This window comes from Drosophila kikkawai, chromosome X (genome assembly GCF_030179895.1).
Source record: "Drosophila kikkawai strain 14028-0561.14 chromosome X, DkikHiC1v2, whole genome shotgun sequence".
Classification (NCBI taxonomy): domain Eukaryota; kingdom Metazoa; phylum Arthropoda; class Insecta; order Diptera; family Drosophilidae; genus Drosophila; species Drosophila kikkawai.
The window spans coordinates 11,140,642-11,163,866 of NC_091733.1; the positions used below are offsets into that span (position 1 = coordinate 11,140,642).

The window sequence follows — 23,225 nt, forward strand, 5'->3', positions numbered from 1 at the left end:
ATATTAATGCATTAACTTTCACTTCGGCCACAACAAGCAGCAGCAGGATCCGATTGGATTCGGTATCGGGATCGTTGTTTTCGGATTAGGGATTAGGCATCCGGAATCGGGAATCGGGAGTTATGTGAACAGCTACGCAACGATAATGGCAACCAAGTACGAGCGCATTTTGAGTGACTGCAGGGCCAAGAGCATACTCTGGGAAGATCCCGATTTCCCCGCCGTTCAGTCATCCGTCTTCTACTACCAGACGCCCCCTTTCACCTTCCAATGGAAGCGAATCGCTGAGCTGAGCACCGCCCAGAGCCAGGCACAGACACCGACGTCGTCGTCCAGTCCGGCGGCGGCCGTGTTCCTCAACGAGACCGCCGAGTTCGATGTGGTGCCCGGTAAGATGGGCGACCGCTGGCTGGTCTCCTGCCTGGGCGTGCTTTGCTCGCTGCGCAATCTCTTCTATCGCGTGGTGCCCGCCGATCAGAGTCTGGCCAAGGCCCAGGGCGTCTTCCGTTTCCGGCTGTGGTGGTGCGGTGAATGGGTGGAGGTGCTCGTGGACGATCGCCTGCCCACCATCAACGGGCGGCTGGCCTTCATGCAGCCGCAGGCCTCGAACTGTTTCTGGGCAGCGCTGCTGGAGAAGGCCATTGCCAAGCTGCATGGCTCCTACGAGGCCCTCAAATATGGCACACGATCCGATGGCCTCACAGATCTTCTCGGCGGCGTGGTTCGCTGCATGCCCATTGACCCGGACACCCTGCGACCGCAGACGCTCAAGGATCAGCTGGCCACCACATGCATTGTCACCTGCCTGGCGGTCAAGGGTGCCGCCTCGGTGGCCAAGAAGAACATTGCCGAGCGCCTGTCCAATGGGATAATGGTTACGGTTAACTACAGGTAATTTCCATAACCAGGAAACCTTTAGCAATCCCTAACTCCCTTGCTTCTTAGACTTTCCGGCCTGGACAAGGTGGAGACCCTGATGGGAGATTCGGTGCAGTTGGTCTGCGTGCGGGACACATTCTCCAGCAAACCGTTTAGCGACAAGACGCACTTCACCGGCGACTGGTCGCCGCTGTCCAAGACCTGGGAGCGAGTATCCACCGCGGAGCGTTTGCGTCTGGTTAGCCAGCTGGCGCCGGGAGAGTTCTGGATGTCGTTCTGCGACTTTGTGCAGGTCTTCACCACACTGGAGGTGGTCTACCTGGATACGGACACGGCCAACGACGAGGAAATGCTCAAAAATCGACCAAAACACTGGAAGATGAAAATGTACCAGGGCCAGTGGAAGCGGGGTGTCACGGCCGGCGGATGTCGCAACCATGAATCCTTCCATATAAATCCACAGCTGCTGATCTCCGTCCAGGAGCGACAGGAAGTGGTGGTGGCACTCAATCAGCACACGGCCGTGGAGCCCAAGGTGATCGGGTTTACGATGTACACATGGGATCGGGACTATGGACTCACCGAGTGCCTGCAAAAGGATTTCTTTAAGAACCACGTGAGCTTCCTCAACTCGGACTACGGCAATACGCGTCACGTCAGCTACCATACGCAACTGGAGGCGGGTCATTATGTCCTCATACCGACCACCTATGAGCCGGCGGAGGAGGCGCATTTTACCGTCCGCATTCTGGGCACAGCCATCTTCCGGCTGTCCTGCCTGGAGACACAGACGATGATCCTGTTGGAGCCATTTCCGGCGCTTAAGAGCGAGGATGACCGGAGCGGGGGCACCAAGGTGAAGAGCGTCTGTCAGTATGAGCCCGTCTACATGCAGCTGGCCGATGAGAACAAGACCATCAACTGCTTCGAGCTGCACGAACTGCTGGAGGCCTGCCTGCCCAATGACTACATCAAGGGGTGTGCTAACATCGATATTTGCCGCCAGGTAATTGCCCTGCAGGACAAGACCGGCAATGGGCGCATCACCTTTCAGCAGTTCAAGACCTTCATGGTGAATCTCAAGTCCTGGCAGGGCGTCTTCAAGATGTACACCAAGGAGAAGGCCGGCATTCTCCGCGCGGAGCGTCTGCGGGACGCTCTCTGTGACATTGGCTTTCAGCTCAGCACGGACATCATGAACTGCCTGATCCAGCGATATATCCGCAAGGACGGCACCCTGCGCCTCAGCGACTTTGTGTCGGCCGTCATCCATCTGACCATTGCCTTCAATCAGTTCCATTTGAAGAACTACAGCCAGGTGAATGTCATAGAGGTGCATCTGCATGACTGGATCAAGAGCATACTGAGCTGCTAGGTGGTTCCTCCCTTTGATTTCGCTACGATTTTTCGATGGTTTCTGAAGCTAAGAAGTTCTGTCTTTAAAATTTGGGACTCCTTCCCATAGAAGAAGTTAATGAAACTGTTTTAGAAATTATCTGCTTTAAGCTAACATTTCCAGAATTCTATCTAGTACAGCGATTTGTGCTCCAAAATTCGAAATTGATTACACAGGTCGTCAGCTTTTTGGAACAAAGAACCGGAATTGCACTTTTCCGATAGCTTTTGATGTGCTGAACTCAAATCCGGGCTCAGAAAATTTCCTATACTTCAGGAATTTAAAATATTTGAACTTAAAAGTGCCTTAGAAAATGTCCTTTACGTCAGGTTTTTGAGATATTTCATCTCGAAAGTGCAGAAAATACGGTTTTTGGGTGTTTTTGAAGAGCTTTTAACTTTACTACGTTTTTTTTTTCTAAACAATCCCAAAGAACTTTTCTTTGCCTTTTAAATTATTTTAAAATTTGAAAAAATTATTATTGGTCTATGAGATATTGTCTCTTGAATTTATATCGATATTTTTTCATATATTTCCGTGTATCGATTTATGATATTTATGGAAAAAAGGTCATATCTTAAAGATCTATAGATTTACAAAAATTTTTTTAATTAGTTTTGAGGTCCAAAAAAGTACTTTTAACGTTAGTTTTCAAAAACTAAATTGTATTCAAAATACAGCACCTCAAAAGTGACCAAAAATCGTAATTATTGCAGTTTTAAGATGGAATATCTCAAAGAACCAGACGTATAGAAAATTTTTTAGATCGGAAAAGTATATTCCAGTTCTTGGTTCTGCGATTATTTTCAATTTTTTTCAGACTGTGTTTTAGTTTCTTTTTCAACATGAGACTATTCTATTCGACTCTAATTTAATTTTAATTCCTTAAGCTATAAATCTATTAACGGATATATCTCCATCTTCATAAAATTGAAGCGAAATCGGAATCGGCAGCTATAGCAGTGGTGTATAGTTTTAGTGTAGTACTACCGAGAATTTTATTTTTTATTTGTTCTTATGCCTACTATTAAACGAGCGCTAAAGGCGAGACGTGTTCAGAGTATTTACCAAAATGTTCGTTTTAATAATACAACATGCTACCAAGGACAATAGAAAGCATAAGATGCGTAGCGCTCAAAGAGCGCTCTCTCTGTATCTTGCTCTCTCGCTGGCTTTGAAGAGATCCTTGTATGGCGTTACTTATCTTATTATTTATACCAGAAGGGTATGTATTTATGTGTCCGGTAGTAGGTCCAATTCAGCGGAATCGAATTGCGCGGCTGGTTAAGATTATCTGACGTATAGTTTTTAGGTAATGTACGGTACGAACATAGGAGGTGTACAAGCAAGTCATGGCGATGCGAGTATTAGGTGTGCACTATATATAGTGCACTATTCTTAATCAACATACATAGTTGTGGCCTGCGCCTGGGCCTCCCACACTGACTTAACATAGAGTCTAAAGTATAAAACAAATAATAATTGTAAATCATAGTACAAATACTGCAATATGTAGTTAGTTATGGACGACGACTGCCTCCAAGTGTAATTTACAAAATGCAACTCGGTTTCGCACCTTACATCGAGGTGCCATTGTGCGAGGAGGCGTCGCTGATGCGGCGGGAGAGCGTCGTCTTGCGGCTAATGGACATGGAGTTGCCGTTCTGGTTCGAGGCGAGACCACTGCCACCGCCACCACCACCACCAACGTTGGAGTTGTAGGTCGTGCCAGCACCGGTCGGTGTGCCATTCGACGAGTCCAGGGTTCGCATTGGTGAACGCTTCAGGGAGCCGGTGACCTCGTGGGGCTCTTGATAGCCGGAATCCATGTCATCGTGGTACGAGTCCATCAACGGTGTGGGATCCTCATAGTCATAATCGACAAAGCCATTATTGTCAAAGGACTAAAATTAGGGAAAGATTATTTGTATGGATTTTTTATCGCTCTTTCTTCAAAGCTTTGCCTGCAGTGTACAAGCAGTAGCAAACAAGAGAGAGTTTCTTTGATGTATTTTCTCTTCCTCTATCTTCCAGGCTTTGCCTGCAGTGCACAAGCAGTAGCTAACAAGAGAGAGTTTCTTATTACCTTGACAAAGGACTGGGAATGCTTAGCATAGCCGCGGAACACCTGGCTGTGGGACTTGCCACGATAGTCCACCGACTCGTAGTGTCCGTCCTGCGAGTTCTCAATGATAAAGTGGCGAGTGCCATGAGGCGTCAAGGTGGCCCAGAGCAAGCGGCTGTCGTTGACCAGTTGGCTTTGGAGCAGATCCCTGCTATTGGCCGTGGCGCAGGGATAGAGTATGCCGCCAGAGGTGAAGGCATTGGATTTGGTGGCGTCGCCCAAAGCGCTGATGGCCGTCTGTTTGATATTGGCGTCCTGGTACGAGAAGAAGGAGCTGCAGGCGAAACAATATAAGAAACGATTAGAGATGGAACGAGGACAGAACACTCTTACTTACTCCCTGCATCGTATGACAATGAGGGCCAGGAAGCAGCCAAGCACAAAGATCCCAATGCAGGAGGAGACAAACAGCCAGACATTCTCTAGGCTCTTCGAATCGCTACGCACCAGCTCCATCAGGGCGTTGCCGCTCTCATTGTGCTGCTGCCCCTGACCGCACATGAAAGCGGCAAAGCATGGCTGCGACTCATTGGAGGGCACCAGGGCCTCCACTGTGGCCGGCTTGGAGATGAGGAACGATGGCAGCGGCGGCGGCGGCATAGACAGTATAAAGTCCGGCGGCGGGCCGGCCAATTGATCGCAGCTGCCCACACAATTTCCGAGCAGTATGTTCATTCTGAAAGCTGTCAAAAAAAAAAAGAGATGAGCTGTGGACTGCAGGAATTCCTGATGAGGTGAGTGTGCCACCTGAGGTGCTACTAATCAATAGACTCGTACGGGGACTCCGGGGATTCATGTGTATCTGTGTGTTTCTCCGCGATTCACAACATTGTTTTTGGGGGTGGATTTTGCACTACTCCGGGCTACTATTGCTTCCTCTAAATCCTTTATTTGTTTTTACTCTTTTGTCTATTAACAACCTTAATTTCTACTAATATTAAGCCTTATTTTTAAGTAATTAATAAAGAACTCTGTGTCAAGAAGTTGAATTGAATTTAGCCTAGAATACACAATGGGTTTCACAAAATTCCCCTACACTCTCTGAATTTAAATAATGCTCCATATATCCTGATTTTCAACTATATATCCTTTCAAATCAAATTCGTTTAAATTAATCATTAAAACAGCACGCTAAACAAATAATTAATAACAATTTCAAACCTTTCAACACAATGCCTGGCTCCCAAGAATATGTCCTATACCTCGAACTGAGTGACAGAAACTATTATCCTGAAATTCATGGGTCCCCCCAAAACATGCCAAGGTGCGCGCGCATCTCCCCCAGTACACAGATGCCATACACCCCTGCGCGTCTTTGGCCACACCCAGGTGTTTGTGTGTGTGTTTACAAAACAATTTGCACAAACTACTGTTTGCTGGAGATTCTAAATCACTTGTAATTAAGCCCAAAAGTGTGCTAAAAAATGTTACTTTTTGAAAATTGAAATGTAATTGCATACTTTTGGGCATATACGTAGGCAAAGAATTCCTGATTATTCTTAGCCTTATCTCACCCAATTCAGATATCATTTTATTCAGTCTTATTATAAAAACCCACATTATAATAAATTAAAATTTTAAATAAAATTATTTTAAAATATTAAGAAAATCTATCTATCTGGAAATCACTCATTTGACATGGCTAAATCGACTCTGCTTTTGATGCTATAAACGATAATAATAATAAAAATAATAATACCTTTCAAGGGTATATTATAGATTACAAAACCATAGTGATTTCTGTACAACAACGAAATAATATTAATTTTTCTTTATAATCCATTTAATTTTTTCAACTTTTCTATGATAGGTATATGATATAGTCATACATAGGAATCCAGAATCCCCTTTTCGATATACAAATATTTACAATAACTATATTTACTATTTCCTTCAATAAAACAATAACTATGAAGTACATAAATCAGCCAGAATTCATTCAAAACACCAACATAAACCTAGTGTTTTATGTATATAATTTATTAGGAAACGTTTACGTTTTTTTATTCATTTATCTAACATGTAAAATTCATTGGCCTTAGCGCTGAGGCATCCATATTAACATTAGTTTTATTATGTACACTACCGTTGTTGGGCAAATCATTTAAAGTTAACCCCAAGCAATATCACATTTTGGGTCAATTTCAGGTGTCACTTCTGTTACTTCTTGTCGGTGTATGTCATCACAACGCCGACTATCAGGGCCATGACGGTGAAGCCCTGGGCCGCGATCCTGGTGCGCATCATCAGCTGTGACATCTTGCGATTACCCGTCCGGAAGTTGTATAGACCCATGGTGAGGGCGGCGGTGGTGGCTAAGCATCCTGCATGTGATATCCATTCATAAGATTCATTAATTTTGTTTTGATTTTACGTAACCCCGGCCGCTGGCGGCAGCTGTGCCGGCGACCAAACTCACCCAGCGGAACAAGAGGGTTCTCCTTGATCTTGCGCTGCAGCTTCTCCTTGGTGGTCTCCACCTCCACAACCGGTCCCAGGTCCTGGCGCAGCTGTATCCAATCCAGCTCCTCCTCGGGCAGGTTGACGGGGATTTTGTTCGACATTATTTTAGTTTTGTGTTGTTTCGCAGTCGTAAAATAACAAGACAGTGTTGCCAAATTTGGCTTTTGCCCTAAAATCTCAAAAAACGAGAAAGGGCGAGTAAATTTCCGCTTTCGCGGCTTCTGGGCACTCTGAAACGCTGAAACCCTCATAACAGCACGGTCTGGCAACGCTGTTGTGCTGCTATAAAGGTTGAAGTCTTTGATAAAAACGTAGCAGCGCTGGCTTACAAAACTTTCTTTAACATTATTCAATGGTTTTTATGTAAAATTTCGCATTTTTCTCCTCGGCCCCAGGGCTGCGCACCCAACTTGAAGGCTTACCTACTCAAAAAATTGCTAGTAGAGCTTAAAATATTTGAAAAGTCCGCGTTTCCCAGCGCAGTCTGGTAACGCCAGGCAACGTCTCAGTGTTGTTGTTGGATTCTTGTGACCTCACCAACACACCCATACATGCTGCATTATTTTAACGCTGTTTCTCTCTTTCCAAAATGAGAGAGAGCGAGAGAGAAAAAGAGAGCGTGTTGGGAAGTACAGTCAGACGGCAACACAAAATGAAACATGTATGTATGTGTCTCTATACGTATATAAGTGGTATGTAGCGTGTAAACATATGTACATAAAATCGTTAAGGCAAATGCTTCAAGTGATGTACATATGGACAGCCTTTCAACTGACTGCCTAAAAAGAGACAAGAATACATATTTTACGACGCATATTTGAGGGCTTTACATTTGTGTAATTGACAAACACAGAATTCGATATTTCTATACACCACCAAGAATGTACGTTTAACGCTGTGTCATAATAGGGCGGGTGTGAAACCTTTATGTACATACTTTTATGTACATCGAAAGTAACAAGCCAAAATTGTATAAGGCCTGTTTCCTCCACCACGTGTATGTACATATGTTTGTATACGCCGAGAGAGACGGCGAGAGCCCAGTAAACTGTACTCAGGGCTCGGCACACCACCCCGCCTCCACCCCGGCAGCCCAGTCACCATTGGCCGCTCTCACGCTCCCTCTCGCAGTTACTCACGAAAGCGTCCATAAACAACCGCCCGCTCTCGCTCTCTCCCGCACACACACACGCACACAGTTGCGCACTCAACGCATACAGAAGTTTGCTCGCTGGGGTTGTGAAGCAGTAAGGCAGAGACGGCAATTCAATTCAATAGCCTTTGCATTCGTTGTTGGTACTCTCTGTGTGTGTTTTCAATCAGGCGAGCGGCGTACGAACTCATCTTTTCCGCATTGATACCAACAAAACACGGCGATACGCTAACAATAAAGAAGCGTATGCAGCGCCGTTTGTTTATTTTTTACTAACTAAAAGCAACGGCAAAACAAACCGAATAACTCGCCGCGTTTCGCGTTGCTTCGCTGCAAAAACACACGTTAACTTGGCGTTGTTTCGTGTTCGTGCGTGGTGTCGTCGTTGGAATCGATGAATTTTGGATCTCGGAGGTTTTTTTTTTAATTTTGAATTGGCGTGTGCTCTGGTGTCTGGTGCTTGCCGTGTGTAAATACATACGTACGTGCAATAATCAATACAACCAACAATTCAGCAACTAGCAACGTACAGCGTACGTCGTACAACAAACGGCGCAGAACAGTTTTACTGGCTTGAGACTCGACTCCGCTTCCACAGCCATTCACATAGTGCTGCGTTGGTGTGTGTGTAGTGCAAGAAGAAGACAGACGTGGAGAAGAGAAGAAGAGGAGTAGCCGCTAGTATAGTAACTATTCTTCGAAGAGACACCGTGTACGTCGAAAAATAACTAAGTAATACGCCAATCCGCAATCGAACAGTCGGAGCCGATCCGATCGCTCACAGTATGGAGCACTTTCATCAAATACAGGTAAGTGTGGAGGTATACGTTGCCCCAACACACTCACACTCACATCGCACCACGCCAAACTGAACCCACACTCGCACGCTCGCAGATCATATTCATTTCTGTTGTATTTGTGTGCGTTGCCGTCGGTTGCCGCGCCACCAGCGTTTCTTCCAAGTTAATCATTTTCCCGCCAAAGCCAAAATATAATTAACCATGCTCAAAGGCAGGCACTGGGGGCCAATGTAGCCATAAGACTTTCTTCGGGATGCTCTCCGCCGACACCTGATGTCGCTCCTTTGTTTCGATGGAAAATTTTTGAGTTTGCCTTGCATAGCCGTTAACATACAAACATACAAACGGGCATACATACAAACATTCGTATGTGTGTACATATGTTTTAACGTATTTTCTTCGTTTTGCTTTGTTTTATGTAAAAAGTAAGCAGTGCAATAAGAGAAAGAACGCCTGTGTATGTGTGTTTGTTTGCGCGCGCGTGTATGTGTGTGTGTGATTGTGTGCGTATGCATACAAACAAAACGACGCTGTACCAGCGAAATTTTATTTTGCGTGCGCATCTAAGGCCGCCATTTTTTTTATTAGTTTGTATAAATATGTATGAAAATACATATATTTATGCCTGAAGCCTACATGTGTACATATTTCTTAGAGCATAAACCTAATTGCATTTTGTTAAAATGCCTAAAATACGCCACAAAAATACACGATGAACGCACATTGCGCAGATGTTTGCAAACTTGAATGTGCACACAAAATCATAGCTTGCGTAATCTGAAATTCGCTATATTTCCCCGTGTGTACATATGTAAATATATATATATATATATATATGTATATATATGCTTATACATAAATACGTGCGAATACTTGGCTCTGAAAATACTTATGTCTGTATGTTTTTGCAAGACGCCAGTGTGTGCGCAATACGTACATACAGATGTATGTACAAATGTTCGTACTTACAGGGTGCTCCATCTTTTATGTCGATATAAAACATAAACTATCTATAATATTTGTGAACCGATTTAATGGATTGAACTAGTTTCTAGATACATATTCTAAACTTTGCTATAAGGCGACCAAAAACTAAGAACAACACACATGGCACACCCTGTATCGAAATAAGAACCGTGCTTCGTTTTCATTTTTGTAGTACATTTTTGCCTCCTGAAAAATCGTTGTCGCCCCGATTGGCATGAAATTTCAAATATTATTTTCGAGTATTCGCAAAGTAATGCGACAAAATTAAAGAGAAATGCCATTCGTTTTGCCACTCTCACGGGCACTCACGATACATCGCTGCTGCCCTGGTGCTCCAGGCCCTGGAACGGAATCAAAATAAAAACGGTTGATAATCCGATTTCCAAGACACGCGGAACCAGTGCCAGTTCCACTTCCATTCATACGTTCCACCATGCCCCATTCCTGGGTCTCTGCGTAGTTGGCTTTTATCTCGGCGCTAACAGCTGGTGCTCCGATGCTTAGATTGTAAACAAAAAGCTAAACAAAAAAAGAAGCGCTTTTGTTTTGATTTGCGATGTTTATGGCTTGTTTTTGTTGTGGGCGGGCGGCAGTCCCCTCACCAAGCACAAGTTCATTGACAAAGCGTAGATGCTTTGCCTATCTTGAATACATGCTCTGGAAGGCTGTATATATTCATGCAAGGCAAGGATTGTCGGGAATAATTTTTAGTTTATTTTTACAGAGGTAATTAAAATGCAATTATTTATTTAGGGTTTGGTTTTTCAAAAATCAATAAATACATAAAATAGATTAATTAAAAATTTCTCCCTGAATGAAATGCGCAGTTTCTCTAAATTTGGTTTGTATCTTATGGATAAAATTAGCAGAAACTTGTGTATAATTACATTACTTTGGAAACAAAAAGTGTTTCCTATTGGATTTTAAAATTAAATTGTGAGGCTTGGGAATTTGGAAAATAAATTCAATTATAAATTATAGCCATATTATATAAATATAAATTAAGAAGCCGAATAGAAATAATTTTGTTATGTGTTTTGTAAGAAAAAGTTTGGTAGATTAGAGATTCATAAAATAACAAGAAGGTTTTTTAATATAAAATAAATACTAAAAAGGTTTTTTATTTTTTGTTTTTCCTTCAAATAGAAGCATAATTTATAACATAAAAAAGTAATAATTAGTGTAGGGGTGTTAAGGTATATGACATTATGGCTATATGGCTTTCGAGAAAGGGCGGTTAAAGTGGGAAAGAGCAGTACAGCAATAGATCCTGCTCACATCAAATCAGGGATTTGTAAAAATCCAATAAGCATTACTTGTATCTAATATCACATAATAACATAACAATAAACTTTAAAGTCTATATATGACCTACATTAAAGGGTTGATAGGATTGACCTTGCCTTTTCCTATATGGGCGGCAAATTCAAAAAAATTTTTGCTGTCAGACTCACCCACCATCAATACTAAAGAAACAAACTAATCCAAAGCAAAAAAATTTAGTGGTTAGTGAGTGCAATACCAATCGAGCGACAACGACTGGCATTGCACGCGTAACCACATATAATCAGAAATATTACCAACAAACTATTGATCAGCAAACCATTCAACACTATCAGCAGCAACTGGCTGCGCAGCAACAGCAACAAGTACAACAGCAACAATTGCAACAGCACCAGGTGGTGGTGCAGCAGAATCAGCAGCAGGCGCATCAAAACAGCTCTAATACCACAGCCGGCGTGGGCACCCAACAGCTGTTCACATACAAAATGGCCAGCAGTTTTCCTAATCCGGCCACAACGATGGCCCAAGTGGTGGCCACATCGAACGCTGCCGGCACCACGGGTTACGATTACCGTCTCAATATGGCCCAAGCGGCCGCAGCTGCCGCCGTTCCCGGTTCCCAATGGTGGTATTCGGCTGCCAATCAGGGTCAGGTTGATGCCAACACAGCGGCGCAACTGCAGCAGCAACAACAGCAGCAGCAACAGCAACAGCAGCAGCAGCAGCACCAGCAGCAACAACAGATCCAACAGCAGCAGCAGCAACAGAACGTCATCAACTCGGCTGGGGTAAGTATCCTAACTTTCATTATTTACACAAAAGGAAAAATGTCTCCTAACACTCGGGATTCCTTGCAGAGTCCAATGATAAGAGGCAAGGCAGATGCCAAACCCAGAGGCCGAATGACCGCCTACGCATACTTTGTACAAACTTGCAGAGAGGAGCACAAAAAGAAGCATCCCGATGAGACTGTGATATTCGCAGAGTTCTCACGAAAGTGCGCCGAGCGGTGGAAGGTAAGTCTTAGTCTTAGTCTTAGTTCCTCCGGAAGCCCTTACTGATTACAATTCTTTGCAGACAATGGTGGATAAGGAGAAGAAGCGATTCCATGAGATGGCCGAGAAGGATAAGCAGAGATATGAGGCGGAAATGCAAAACTATGTGCCGCCCAAGGGTGCGGTTGTGGGGCGTGGCAAGAAGAGGAAACAGATCAAGGACCCCAATGCTCCGAAACGTTCATTGTGAGTTCGTAGAAAAATCAATTAACAAATCAAACAGCAAATTAATTTCACTTTCAACAGTAAATTATACAAAAGCAATGTTCAATTATAAATGTTACTCCTCCGTTTACAGGTCTGCGTTCTTCTGGTTCTGCAATGACGAGAGAAATAAGGTGAAGGCTCTCAATCCCGAGTTCGGTGTCGGCGATATTGCCAAGGAGCTGGGACGAAAGTGGTCGGATGTGGATCCTGAGGTCAAGCAAAAGTACGAGTCGATGGCTGAGCGGGACAAGGCTCGGTATGAACGGGTAAGTTAAGCCAGGACTTTACAATTTTTCGTGATTATTTGCTCAACGAATGTGTTGTGTTTGTTTTTGCAGGAGATGACTGAGTACAAGACAAGCGGGAAAATAGCCATGTCCGCACCGTCAATGCAGGCGTCGATGCAGGCGCAGGCACAGAAAGCCGCGTTACTTGCCGCCGCTGCCCAGCAGCAGCACCAGCAGCTGGATGAGCAGCACGACGACGACGACGGCGATGGCGATGATGACGAGAACCAATAGGTTTAGCAGTAAATAATACTCTTCAACTATTTATACACACACACACACACACACTGTGTCGTTGTTGGTCATCACAAACGAGGCGAATGTGAACATGATGATATCGTTGGTTGATCTATTATCAGGTTGGCCAATGTGTGTTTTGAATATATATATGTATTTAGGGTGTTCTCTCTTTTTTTTTTTCTTGTTTTTCGGGTTTCCACTTTTTAATAACGATTCGATGGTCACACGAAAGAATTATTTGAATAAACAGCAAAACAGTGCTCTCTTTAGATTTTGTATCGAAAATACATTAATTTTTTATTTTTTATTTTGATGCAACTTGGTGCCTTGGTGCAATCTAGTGGAATCTCTTAAACCCAACTACCCCACGATCGTAAACTGGACAAACATTCCCAAAAATGAACCTTGACTTTTGAGTTTATAATTTTTCCCCAATTACCTTTTTTTTTTGAGCATTGAAATCGTTATCGAAATGTGGAACCTCGATAACAAAAAAGGTACCCTTTATGTATATATATGTATGCATATATATAAATAATATAGTTTTTTTTTTTTAACAATAAGTAATCAAATTTCCATGAATTATGAAAGAAAGAAAGATAAATCACAAAGAAAAACTTTTATAAGTTCTATGTTAAGAATGAATACGATTAAGTATGGTTAGATTAAAAAACAAAAAAAAAACGTACATTAATCTTTCTGCAAAACCTTATTTCTGTGCTTCAGTGCTGAGTTTCTCCTAAAAAAAAAACAAAAAAAAAAATACAAAGAGAATTATTTTAAAATGCCTCATCATCGATGTCATTGTCTCAGCAACAAAGAGTATGAAAGGTTACCACTACCCACATTATAAATATTGGTACATATTTCCCATTTATTAAAGTTAGATTCTCCATATTTGAAACCTACAATTAATGCGTTGTTCTCACTCTTTTGAGTTTTCGATCACCTCTCTACCAAAGAACATTTGAAGACTAAGATGCATAACTCGCAAATGGGGGCAAGAACGTAAGCAGGCGGATCTATAATGCTTGTCTGCACTGTCCTTCTCTCTATCTCTCTAGAGAAAGCCACGTTTATCGTTACATCTTATTCTTCATATTTTCTTTGTGCCTACCCCAAAAGCAAAAAAAGAAACGAAAAACTCTCAATGAGACGTGATAATTTCAAATACTTCACTCAGTGGCGGGGTGATATGTTCTCTAATAATTTTCTTAAATGTTTCCCATCTTCTAAGTAACTAAAATCATGTTTAGTAATTATAAAATTTTTGCTTTTTCGGAGTTCATTTAGTTTTAGAATTTGGTTTATTGTTTATTTGTACATACATATATATAGACATAAATTCTGAAATAGCCGCGAGAGATCAAAATCAGATAAGATAACCTCGGGGGTGTAACGGATAATGGATAAAAATGATTAAGGTTGTTGGTCAACGCATAACGATATATAGGACATTGATATGGCCATGTACATACATACTATCTGAAGTATTATTTAGACGAGACTATGTAGAAATTAATGAGAAGCAGAAGCGTAAGCTTTACTTATAGAAATGCCTAATACCTTATGCGGGACTTGAAGAAGAGGGCAGCGCTTGAATGACGTAGAAAGTAGAGGAAAGTATTCTCAAAATACAGTAATAAAAATAACACTTAGTTTCACAGTTACAAATACTGAAACGTACTGGAGAAGGAGCTTTGGCAGTCGCTGCTCAGCGATTGCTCGACCATCTTCTGCAAGCACTTAATCAAGTGTGTTTAAATATCTAAGTAATAGTACGTTCAGAGGGGGTCTGCTCCGATGCGTTGTTGGTGTCTATATAGAGTTGATATTTCATTTACTTTCGGCCCTCCATACTCGACGAATGTATGTATATGTATATGTATATATTGTTAGCATTATTTTTGCTAGAAAGAATAACTCGCCACCGAGATTTTATATTTATTAAAGCGTCCATCCCCCCTTTTCATTTCTTTTTTCTACAAATTGACGAGAAAGAAAATTCCCTTTTTTCCCCCCTGAGCGCTTGTTATAAGAAAAACTAAACTAAAACTAAACCATGCAAAAAAAAAAATAATCTTTTAGAAAAGAGATTCTTTGTAGATGGAACTATGATGTGTTCTCCAAATCCATTTGTCTTTATTATTTTTGAAAGTAATACCTGGTATATACGGTATACGATTACGACGAGCTTTTATGTTACATTCTATTCTCTCTAAAATCGCTTTATCTATTCTATATAATATATATATATATATATTTGATAGACAAAAAAACACTCGGAAAAAAGTAAAGAAATGATAAGGAAGAAGATGAATCCCAGCCGAGTTCCTGAACTTAAATGTGTGAATTACGTTAGCAATACTATAGTAGCCACTAAGAATTTGTTTTTTTTCCTAAGAATTTACACAATACTGTAAAAATAGTTGGAAATAAATTTAATTTAGCTAGATGTACGCTTATAAAGGCAAAATCTGAGAAAATTTGTTACCGAGTTGTTTTGCGTCTTTGTAATACAAATTGTGCCAAAAAAAAAAAAAAAAAAAAAAAAAAAAAAAAAAAAAAAAACTGGCCTCCACGGGAAAACTAAAACTTTTTAGACAATCGTGTGATGTTGTTTGACACTCGACACAATTCAAGAAGACACTTGGCTAAATTTTCCGTCCGTGCAAATCCTGCACCTAAATGGTGCTTTTTCAAGTAGTTTCCTTTCCGTAGAAGTCTTCATTCATCATTAAATATCGCTAAAAGGTCGAATTAGGTGTAGGTTATCCGATAATAACTACTAGCACTTGGCCTATTTTATTTGTAGATGACACTTTCCAAATACAATACCTACGATTACAAGAAATTTGTTTGTTTCCGTTTCGTGATCGAGAGAGCGGTTGGGTAACGAATGTTAAGGTCGAAGCCCAGAAATTAAAACTGCCAGCAAGAACCACAAGTTTTAGCAAAACGAATCCCGAAACTAGTTCGTTTTTCGTTCGAAAATATCTTAAAAACTTTGTTTTTCGTAAGCTCTTACGCACTACAAGGAACGAGATGTAATATGTTCAATAATAAAAACAAGGTAAGTGAATTAAAATTTATATTATTACTCTTGAACAAAAAAAAAAAGAAAAAAGAATCAAGTTTGACCTACGGATCTACTTTCAAAGCTCCTTGAACTTCTTGTGAACTTTGTGCCATACTTAAATAAATGCAATAAATGGAACGGCCTCGTTCCTATTACCAAATGGTTTTAGTGGTTTTGCCAAGTGAACAGAGCTTGTCAGGCTCCATTGGAAAAAGGTTCCAGTGGAGACAAATGGTTTTAAAAAGCGATTTCACTCGATTGTCTTCCATTCGATTGATTTTTGTATTCATCTGCCTATCGATGTCTTATCGTAATCAACTACCACCTCTAGCCACAATGGACAGCTGTTTCTAAGTTAAAATGCAATATACATAAATAATATATAATAGCAATATGACAACATGGCATATCTAAACTTCAGATTTCTTTTTTTATACATCTCCAGGGTATTATAATATGAAATATGTATATATATATTTAACGTTCCTGATCAGCATAAAAAGCTGATACGATTTAGCCATGCCTAAACTAGTTTCTTTTATTTTGAGATAGTCTTCATTTTATTGTTGGTAGTTTATAAGTCAAAACGGGCCAGATGGATCTACTATATCATATACATATGTATGTATGTACATACATAAATACATAGCTAGAAGTGATCGTTCAATATTTATAATAATCTATAGATACTATCTCTGCAAATGTGATTATAAACGTTTTATACACCTCCTGCAAGGCTTCTTTAGTATAACTATTTATTTGTATATTTTTTATACATTTATTCAATTCATTTCTGATCAATATCGCACAAATACACACAAAATCAATTTTAAACTAGAATTTTACTAAAGCATCAACTCTGCTTCATACAGTAAAGCAGTTTCCTAGTACCGTTAGGTTCGCAGCAGTTGCAAGCAGTTCGGGCCGCTGCGGCAACAACCGTTACCACACACGGGAACAGGTCCTGAGCGTGTGGTTCGGCGGCAGAGGAACGGGGGACCACGGTAGCCATGATGGTAGCAGAGGCGTTCGCACACCGACCCGCCCACCGAAACATGAATAAGGGTCATCCTGCAATGGCCGCCTCCCAGGATCTGTGCGTAGACCGGAAGCGACACCAGCAGGAGAACTGTAGCAATGAGTAGCGGGTAACGGTAAATTACGGCCATCTTTCCGTCTGCTCTCTCGCGGTTTCTCTCTGACTTTGTTGCCGATGCTGTCGGGAATGCGTTTTATAGTTGTGTCTACTGGTCTCGTATAGTGGCAGCAGCAGCAAGAAAAACAAAAGCGGCAATGAAAGAAGCTTGATTCAATAAAGGTGGGCAACAACAGTTACCAAAAGGCGGTAGCAGTTGTTGCTGCGCATCTGTTCTGTTGTATTGTTGTAGTTGTTGCGTGATTTCAATTTGCAAATGCCAGCGAAACCAAAAGCAAAGAGAAAGGAAAAAAACAATCAATTATGAGCGGGAGATAAAACAAAAAGCGCAAATTGAACTGGGCGCAAAATAAAAAACAAAAGCGAAGCCAGGACAGATCAAGAGAGAAGACAAGGAGGAGAAAGAGAAGAATAATGGCCGCAAGACCGCGACCACCTGACGCAATTGTGCCTCGATGGCTTGCGGGTGTCTGTGTGTGTGCGCCCTTGTGGGTGTTGTTGTGAGAGGAGGGCGTTGTGCTTGTATGAGATGCGGTGCGGCTTTGTAAACTTGTGTCCAGGACACAAAGCAAAAAAAAAAAAGACCCGACGAGGAGCGCGAAAAAATGAGACGGAAATGGAGACCGAGCCTGCGTGTTGAAATCAAAGATAACGACTCATCAACGGCGTCATAAAAACGTGACATCAATTTTATTGCCGGGAGAAGCAGAAAGATGAGCCAGCGGCGACGTCATCGTTCACGCGTCGCGCCGCAAAAGGTCACGCAAAAGGCAAAACGGACAAGGGATAAAGCTGTGTGTAACTCTAATACCAGGTCTTGCATACTTTTTGGTGTCATTTCAAATTAATCGTAGACATTATTAAATTGGTAATAAAATTAAACTTAAACTTAAATATTTATTAATTAATTTACTTATTTGCAATCTCAAAATATACGAGGATTGTCGCATTAGTAAAATGCAAGTGAGTAACGGGATTCATACGTGTGTGTGTGTACATGTGTATTTATGCATGATGTCCCTTTTTTGCACACAGCAATAACTTATCATGACTTTCGTTTACTTTCGCCAATTATCCCTCTCCGTCTCTATCTCTATCTTCTTCTATTTGCGGTCATTGCGAACGGCTGCGAAGGGATATGTAGCGTAGCTGTATTTGTTGTTGTCAACCTACCGCACCGTTAGCGACAAATATTTTCACAATAAAATTCCTATTGATGTTTATTCATGCTGCCTCTGTTCGCTGTCCCCTCTGCTTTGCGTTTCCCGTGCCCATGCTTTTGGCAACGATTTTCGAGCCAGTCAAAGAGGCGCCACCAACACATACACAGAAAGCCATACGCACACTCACACAGAAATAAACGAGTCACCGACAACGATTACTCTCTCTCACGGCGACAAAGTTGTCGGATTCGCATCCATTGGGTTGGAATTATTATTGAATGAACTTGTGTCATTTCCGCAGTCCATTTCGCAATAATCAATTATTGAAGAGCCGCCAATAAAAGAACAAGACTGCGCCCAAGCCCGAGCTGCCGACCCACTGCCCATTTGCCTGATTAATTATTGACAGCTCCCCTGGTGCGTATTAAAATTCATTTGATGTGTTTCTTGTCGCCTGGATGGGAAGACGACGACAACGACTGTTGACATCGCATATTTCAGACATTCGGACAAGTTTTGGCTGCAGCATAAATAAATAAACGAATCGAATCGAAGCTGCCGCTCAGGGATCCGATCGCTTATCCGGCGCCATCGTCATCGGCATCGCAATCGGAATCGCCTTTGTTATCGCCCAGAGTGCCCGAGTTCATCTCGCCCCGCCTCCTCGCCGCCTTTCATGGCGCCCACGCAGCACAGTTGATTAATCGTCGCTCGAATCACGTACAGCGACAAATGTCGCAGGTGAAAATACCAAAGTGCCCGCGGAGTGGGCGGGGGAGTGCGAGTGGGTGAGCTACAATAAGCCTCGCTTTGGTCCTGCCGCCTCATCGCAGTGCTGTCAACATAGCACTTTTTCGGCTACATTATTTTCTAGCATAAAATAATTAGTTTGTTAATTTTGTTTTTATCTGTTTTCGGCCAGACTTAAACCCCCGTTTAATCGTATTAGTTTAAGTTTGTTGACCTTTCTTAATCATAATAAACCAAGCGAATTACAATAGCAACCAATGAATTTTCTGAAGTTTCAACTTTGGCTTTGTCTCTGACTTTCCTTTTTGTTGGAAATCCTGGGCAGCACTCATTTGTCTTGATGCCGAGTCGCTCCCTCCCCCCTGCTCCCTCCTTATCTTACTCACCCGCTCGCACGCTCGCTGGCTTCGCATTAACATAAATAAATCACTTGCCGCCATCAATCAGTCTGTTTGCATTTGCGCAGGCAGCCGCAACACTTCACCCCCTCTTCCACCCACCATTTCTCTTGCGCATTGCTTTGTTGTCGTCGCCGCTTTTTGCTTTATGCTTACGCGCATTTTTCTTTGATTTATTGATGTCTCGACTATTAAGCAATTAAGCAATCTCTTTATTTTTTTCCCCAACTTCTAGCGGCTCCTGCTCCCGTGACCCTCTCACTCGCACCGTAACTGTTGCCTTTCGCATTCTCTTCTATCGCACTATCTTTCTCTTTCTTTCTCGCTCGCTTAACGCTTATTCCTTCTCTATGTAAATAAGTAATTATGCAGTACAAATGATGCCTGCGGGAAGGCCACGCCCCCAGCATCACCTCACTTCTCTGGCACGCCCACATGTGCTTATTTGGGCGGCAAATAAATTTGTTTGTCCACATGCGCAGGCAGATTTATGAGACAGCTGTCCCTCTCCCACACTCCTCCATTATCCCGCACCCCGAATGTTGCATACTTTCCGGAAAACTCCAGCACACACACACACATACAGCACTGCACGCACACGCGTGTGCATATAGAAAGCCTGCGAAATGAGCTTAATAATTAGCAAAGAGAGAGTGAAATAGTGTGAGAGAAAGAGCAACCAAATAGTAATCTCGCACACAAAATGAGCAAACATGAAATAATGAAATAAATAATAATAAAAGGAGCAGCAGTCCCAGCCACCGCGGGTCCGGGGCAAAAAGAGGCCGACACACACGTGTGTGTCCTGCAAAACTTTTGCAAAACTTTTCGTTTCTAGTTTTTTTTTTTTTTTTTTGCTAAATTTTTAATACAAAATGCGAAAGGGCAGAAGCATGCATAAATGCGGCTTAGTACGTATGTAGGTATGTATATTCATAGGGTTACCACAGATACACACACACACACACACACACACACAGTTATACCGTATTCCCGTAAGGGAAACATTTTCTTTGAGCAGAATAAAAAAAATAATATAAAAAATAGAAAGAGCGCCACCGAAAAGCAATGAAAAAAATTATCTGCGAGTTCTCTGCAGCAGGGCATATGTCTTTGAGAATATAAAATACCAAAACAGTGCGAAAAAACTGAGTGGAGCGAAAAAAAAATTGCACACAAAGTATAAGAGAACAGTTGTGGCTAAAAGTATGCACTTTGTTTCTGGTACAACTCTACAGAAAAGTAATTGTACGGTGAATAATAATAATAATAATTTTGTCGTTTAATTTTTTAACTGTATATATAAACAAAAAGAGGTATTCATACTTCACAAAAAAAAAGAAACATTTTAAATGATATTTCCCCTCTAATATAGTTAGTATCCTAGTTTGTTTACTTGATTTGATTAAATATTTACAGAAGCTGGCACCAAAACTATTTAAAAGCAACCAAAAGCCAAAATTATAGCTGTAAAGGCGTCATTCTCCCCTATTTCTCATTAAATAATAAATTAAACAAATTACAATAGCTTAACAATGGCAAGCAGAAAAAAAGGGTAATAAAGAGGTCTTTGCGCCAATAAAGAATATGATCAAAGTAATTTTTGGTAGCCATAAAAAAGGCAGGGCCAAGAATTAGAAATCAATGTTTATTGTATTGGCAATTATCGTAAGATGTTCTTGTTTATTTCCCCGCCCAGTTTACCACCCAGAGAGCGCTGACTTTTGCCCAAGACTGTGGCTGGCATTTCACTTTGCCACTGAACTCGCCTGAAATTTTCCTTTACAGCTTACAGTTTACAGTTTCGGCGAATGTTTCCAAAATAGACAACGTCCCTCGTGCCCCTGCAGCCCCAACATTTAAAGGCCCTCAAACAATCAACAAAAAAGAAGGAGAAATGTTTACTGCTGGCGAAACAAAGCCAAAAAATTGCCTTAAAGCTGGAAATGCCCCGCCTTCCGTCGAAATACACAAAGAGAAGTCACTCGGCCAAAACGTGCTACCAAAAAAAAAAAAAAACATAAAGAGGGCAAAAGAAAGAAACTATTTTCAAACTCTCACACAACTTGGTCAGCCAACAATAACAGGGCAGCTGGGGGTCGATGGCAATGAGGCTGCCAAAAAGTGTTCGCAAAGTGCGAGCCAGGCAAAAGTCAAGGGCAGCCAAGGAAACCGAGTCGAAACCAAAGCGAACCCAGGCAGACCAGACCAACCCAAAACCAAAACCAAACTAAACCAAACTGGACCCAAGAAAACCCCGAAAAAAACCAATCAATAATTGCTGGTGACTCGAAAATAAAAAACAACAACAAAAAACCCAAAAGGAAATGGAGCAGCAAAAGTGCAGGCCGCGCCACGGACAAGGACGCGAAAACCGAATACGGTTTGCAGACCTACGGACACCAAAAAATATGGACACACGGATCCGGAGATGGGGGGCGCCAGAGGCCCAGAATGTGCGTACACACAGGACAGCTGAAAAAAATCCTTTAAGCAATCTCACTTAAAACCCCTAAAAGCTCTTTTAAGTATATGGTCCAAATAAAACACTAATGAAAAGGTTACGATCATGCTAATGTAAATATAATATCGTATCTATAGGTAAAAGTTGGCAATCTATAAAAAAAAAAAAATACTGTATAATCGGAGTTTTAACAAATATTACTGTAGATTTGAAAAATGATTAGGGTGTCATCTAAAAAAGTACGAAATGTTCCTTTTTGCCTTGTATTAAAGTTCTACTATTCATCATTTGGTACCCAATAAAAGTTTATAATTTTAACATTTTCTAAATTAACAAGATCTTGAAGTAAAAAAAAAAAATAAAAATTCTGTGTACTCACTTTTGTACATGTCCTTCCTCTGATTGATCAATCTCAAACCCTCTTCTCTTCCTAGCTTTGCTACAGAAAGAAAGGTAAATCTTACACTATCCCACGCACACAGAGCCACACACACTCTCTCCCTCTCTCTCGACTTGAAAAACAAATAGCATCAAAAGAGAGACAGGGTACACTGTAACACAACAAGTATCATCTCTTTTGGGAGAGAGTAACCACTACCACACTGCCAGCACACAACCACGGAAGCACCTCTACCACTCGACCTCAACATTCAGCTGGGTTACCACATGGAATATGGTAGAACTAGTTGGGAATTATAGTGTCAAGTTAGTGATTTTTAAAAATTTTTATTATTTTTTTTTTAATTATTTATACTTTTTATAAAAATATAACTAATTATATATTATTTATTTATGTATTTATTTATTTTTGATTTATTTATTTGTGTATTTCTTTATTTATTTATTTATTTATTTTTTTATTTTTTTATTTATTTATTTATTTATTTATTTATTTATTTATTTATTTATTTATTTATTTATTTATTTATTTATTTATTTATTTATTTATTTATTTATTTATTTATTTATTTATTTATTTATTCATTTAGTTATTTATTCATTTAGTTATTTATTTTATTATTTATTTAATAATTTGTTATTTTTATAAGTAATTTGAATGATTATCAAATGTCGATTTTGCCGCTGCAAATTTTGTAAACTAAACTCGAAACTTTAAATTAAACCCGTAATATTTTCAATGTATTATGTATCATTGTTAAGATAATATTCCACATTCCAAATTGGTTTAGTTTTCGGACAAGTTCATCAAAAGTTCTTGCTTTGCTGTCATTTAATTTGTAATATTTGCTTTAATCGCCCTTCCCTAAATTACCCATCTAACTTTGGATCCATGTGAGGTTTTGGTCTTTGTTTTAATAGAACTTTGGTGCATGTTTGC

General features: G+C 41.0%; 5 protein-coding genes across 9 annotated transcripts; 2 read left to right on the forward strand and 3 right to left on the reverse strand.

Annotated features, from left to right (window-relative positions):
* The first annotated feature begins 142 nt into the window (after positions 1 to 142).
* Positions 143 to 3,338, forward strand: CalpC (calpain C). The gene is made up of 2 exons (XM_017179312.3): positions 143 to 891; positions 946 to 3,338. The coding sequence occupies exons 1-2, from the start codon at positions 146 to 148 to the stop codon at positions 2,252 to 2,254; spliced, it is 2,055 nt and encodes a 684-aa protein (XP_017034801.1). The 5' UTR covers positions 143 to 145; the 3' UTR covers positions 2,255 to 3,338.
* On the reverse strand, positions 3,336 to 22,432 carry LOC108083506 (uncharacterized). 3 transcript variants are annotated; one of them, XM_070288728.1, is made up of 4 exons: positions 22,266 to 22,432; positions 4,738 to 5,083; positions 4,362 to 4,674; positions 3,336 to 4,179 (listed from the first exon to the last, which is right to left on the reverse strand). In XM_070288728.1, exons 1-4 carry the CDS (start codon positions 22,273 to 22,275, stop codon positions 3,853 to 3,855), a joined length of 996 nt encoding a protein of 331 aa, XP_070144829.1. In that variant the 5' UTR covers positions 22,276 to 22,432; the 3' UTR covers positions 3,336 to 3,852. The 3 variants fall into 3 exon arrangements, with proteins under 3 accessions (XP_070144829.1, XP_017034803.1, XP_070144828.1); XM_017179314.2 differs by lacking the exon at positions 22,266 to 22,432 and adding an exon at positions 5,562 to 5,607; XM_070288727.1 differs by lacking the exon at positions 22,266 to 22,432 and adding an exon at positions 5,148 to 5,290.
* LOC108083508 (HIG1 domain family member 2A, mitochondrial) lies at positions 6,360 to 7,015 on the reverse strand. Its single transcript, XM_017179316.3, has 2 exons — positions 6,820 to 7,015; positions 6,360 to 6,724 (listed from the first exon to the last, which is right to left on the reverse strand). The coding sequence occupies exons 1-2, from the start codon at positions 6,962 to 6,964 to the stop codon at positions 6,561 to 6,563; spliced, it is 309 nt and encodes a 102-aa protein (XP_017034805.1). The 5' UTR covers positions 6,965 to 7,015; the 3' UTR covers positions 6,360 to 6,560.
* Positions 8,133 to 13,696, forward strand: Dsp1 (Dorsal switch protein 1). Of its 3 annotated transcripts, none has more exons than XM_017179250.3 (6): positions 8,133 to 8,825; positions 11,402 to 11,875; positions 11,945 to 12,103; positions 12,165 to 12,328; positions 12,441 to 12,615; positions 12,688 to 13,696. In XM_017179250.3, exons 1-6 carry the CDS (start codon positions 8,802 to 8,804, stop codon positions 12,868 to 12,870), a joined length of 1,179 nt encoding a protein of 392 aa, XP_017034739.1. In that variant the 5' UTR covers positions 8,133 to 8,801; the 3' UTR covers positions 12,871 to 13,696. The 3 variants fall into 3 exon arrangements, with proteins under 3 accessions (XP_017034739.1, XP_017034741.1, XP_017034740.1); XM_017179252.3 differs by having other exon boundaries at positions 8,134 to 8,825; positions 11,426 to 11,875; XM_017179251.3 differs by having other exon boundaries at positions 8,135 to 8,825; positions 11,423 to 11,875.
* Positions 16,834 to 17,236, reverse strand: LOC108083467 (uncharacterized). The gene has a single exon (XM_070288610.1). It carries the CDS (start codon positions 17,122 to 17,124, stop codon positions 16,849 to 16,851), a length of 276 nt encoding a protein of 91 aa, XP_070144711.1. The 5' UTR covers positions 17,125 to 17,236; the 3' UTR covers positions 16,834 to 16,848.
* Positions 22,433 to 23,225: the final 793 nt, after the last annotated feature.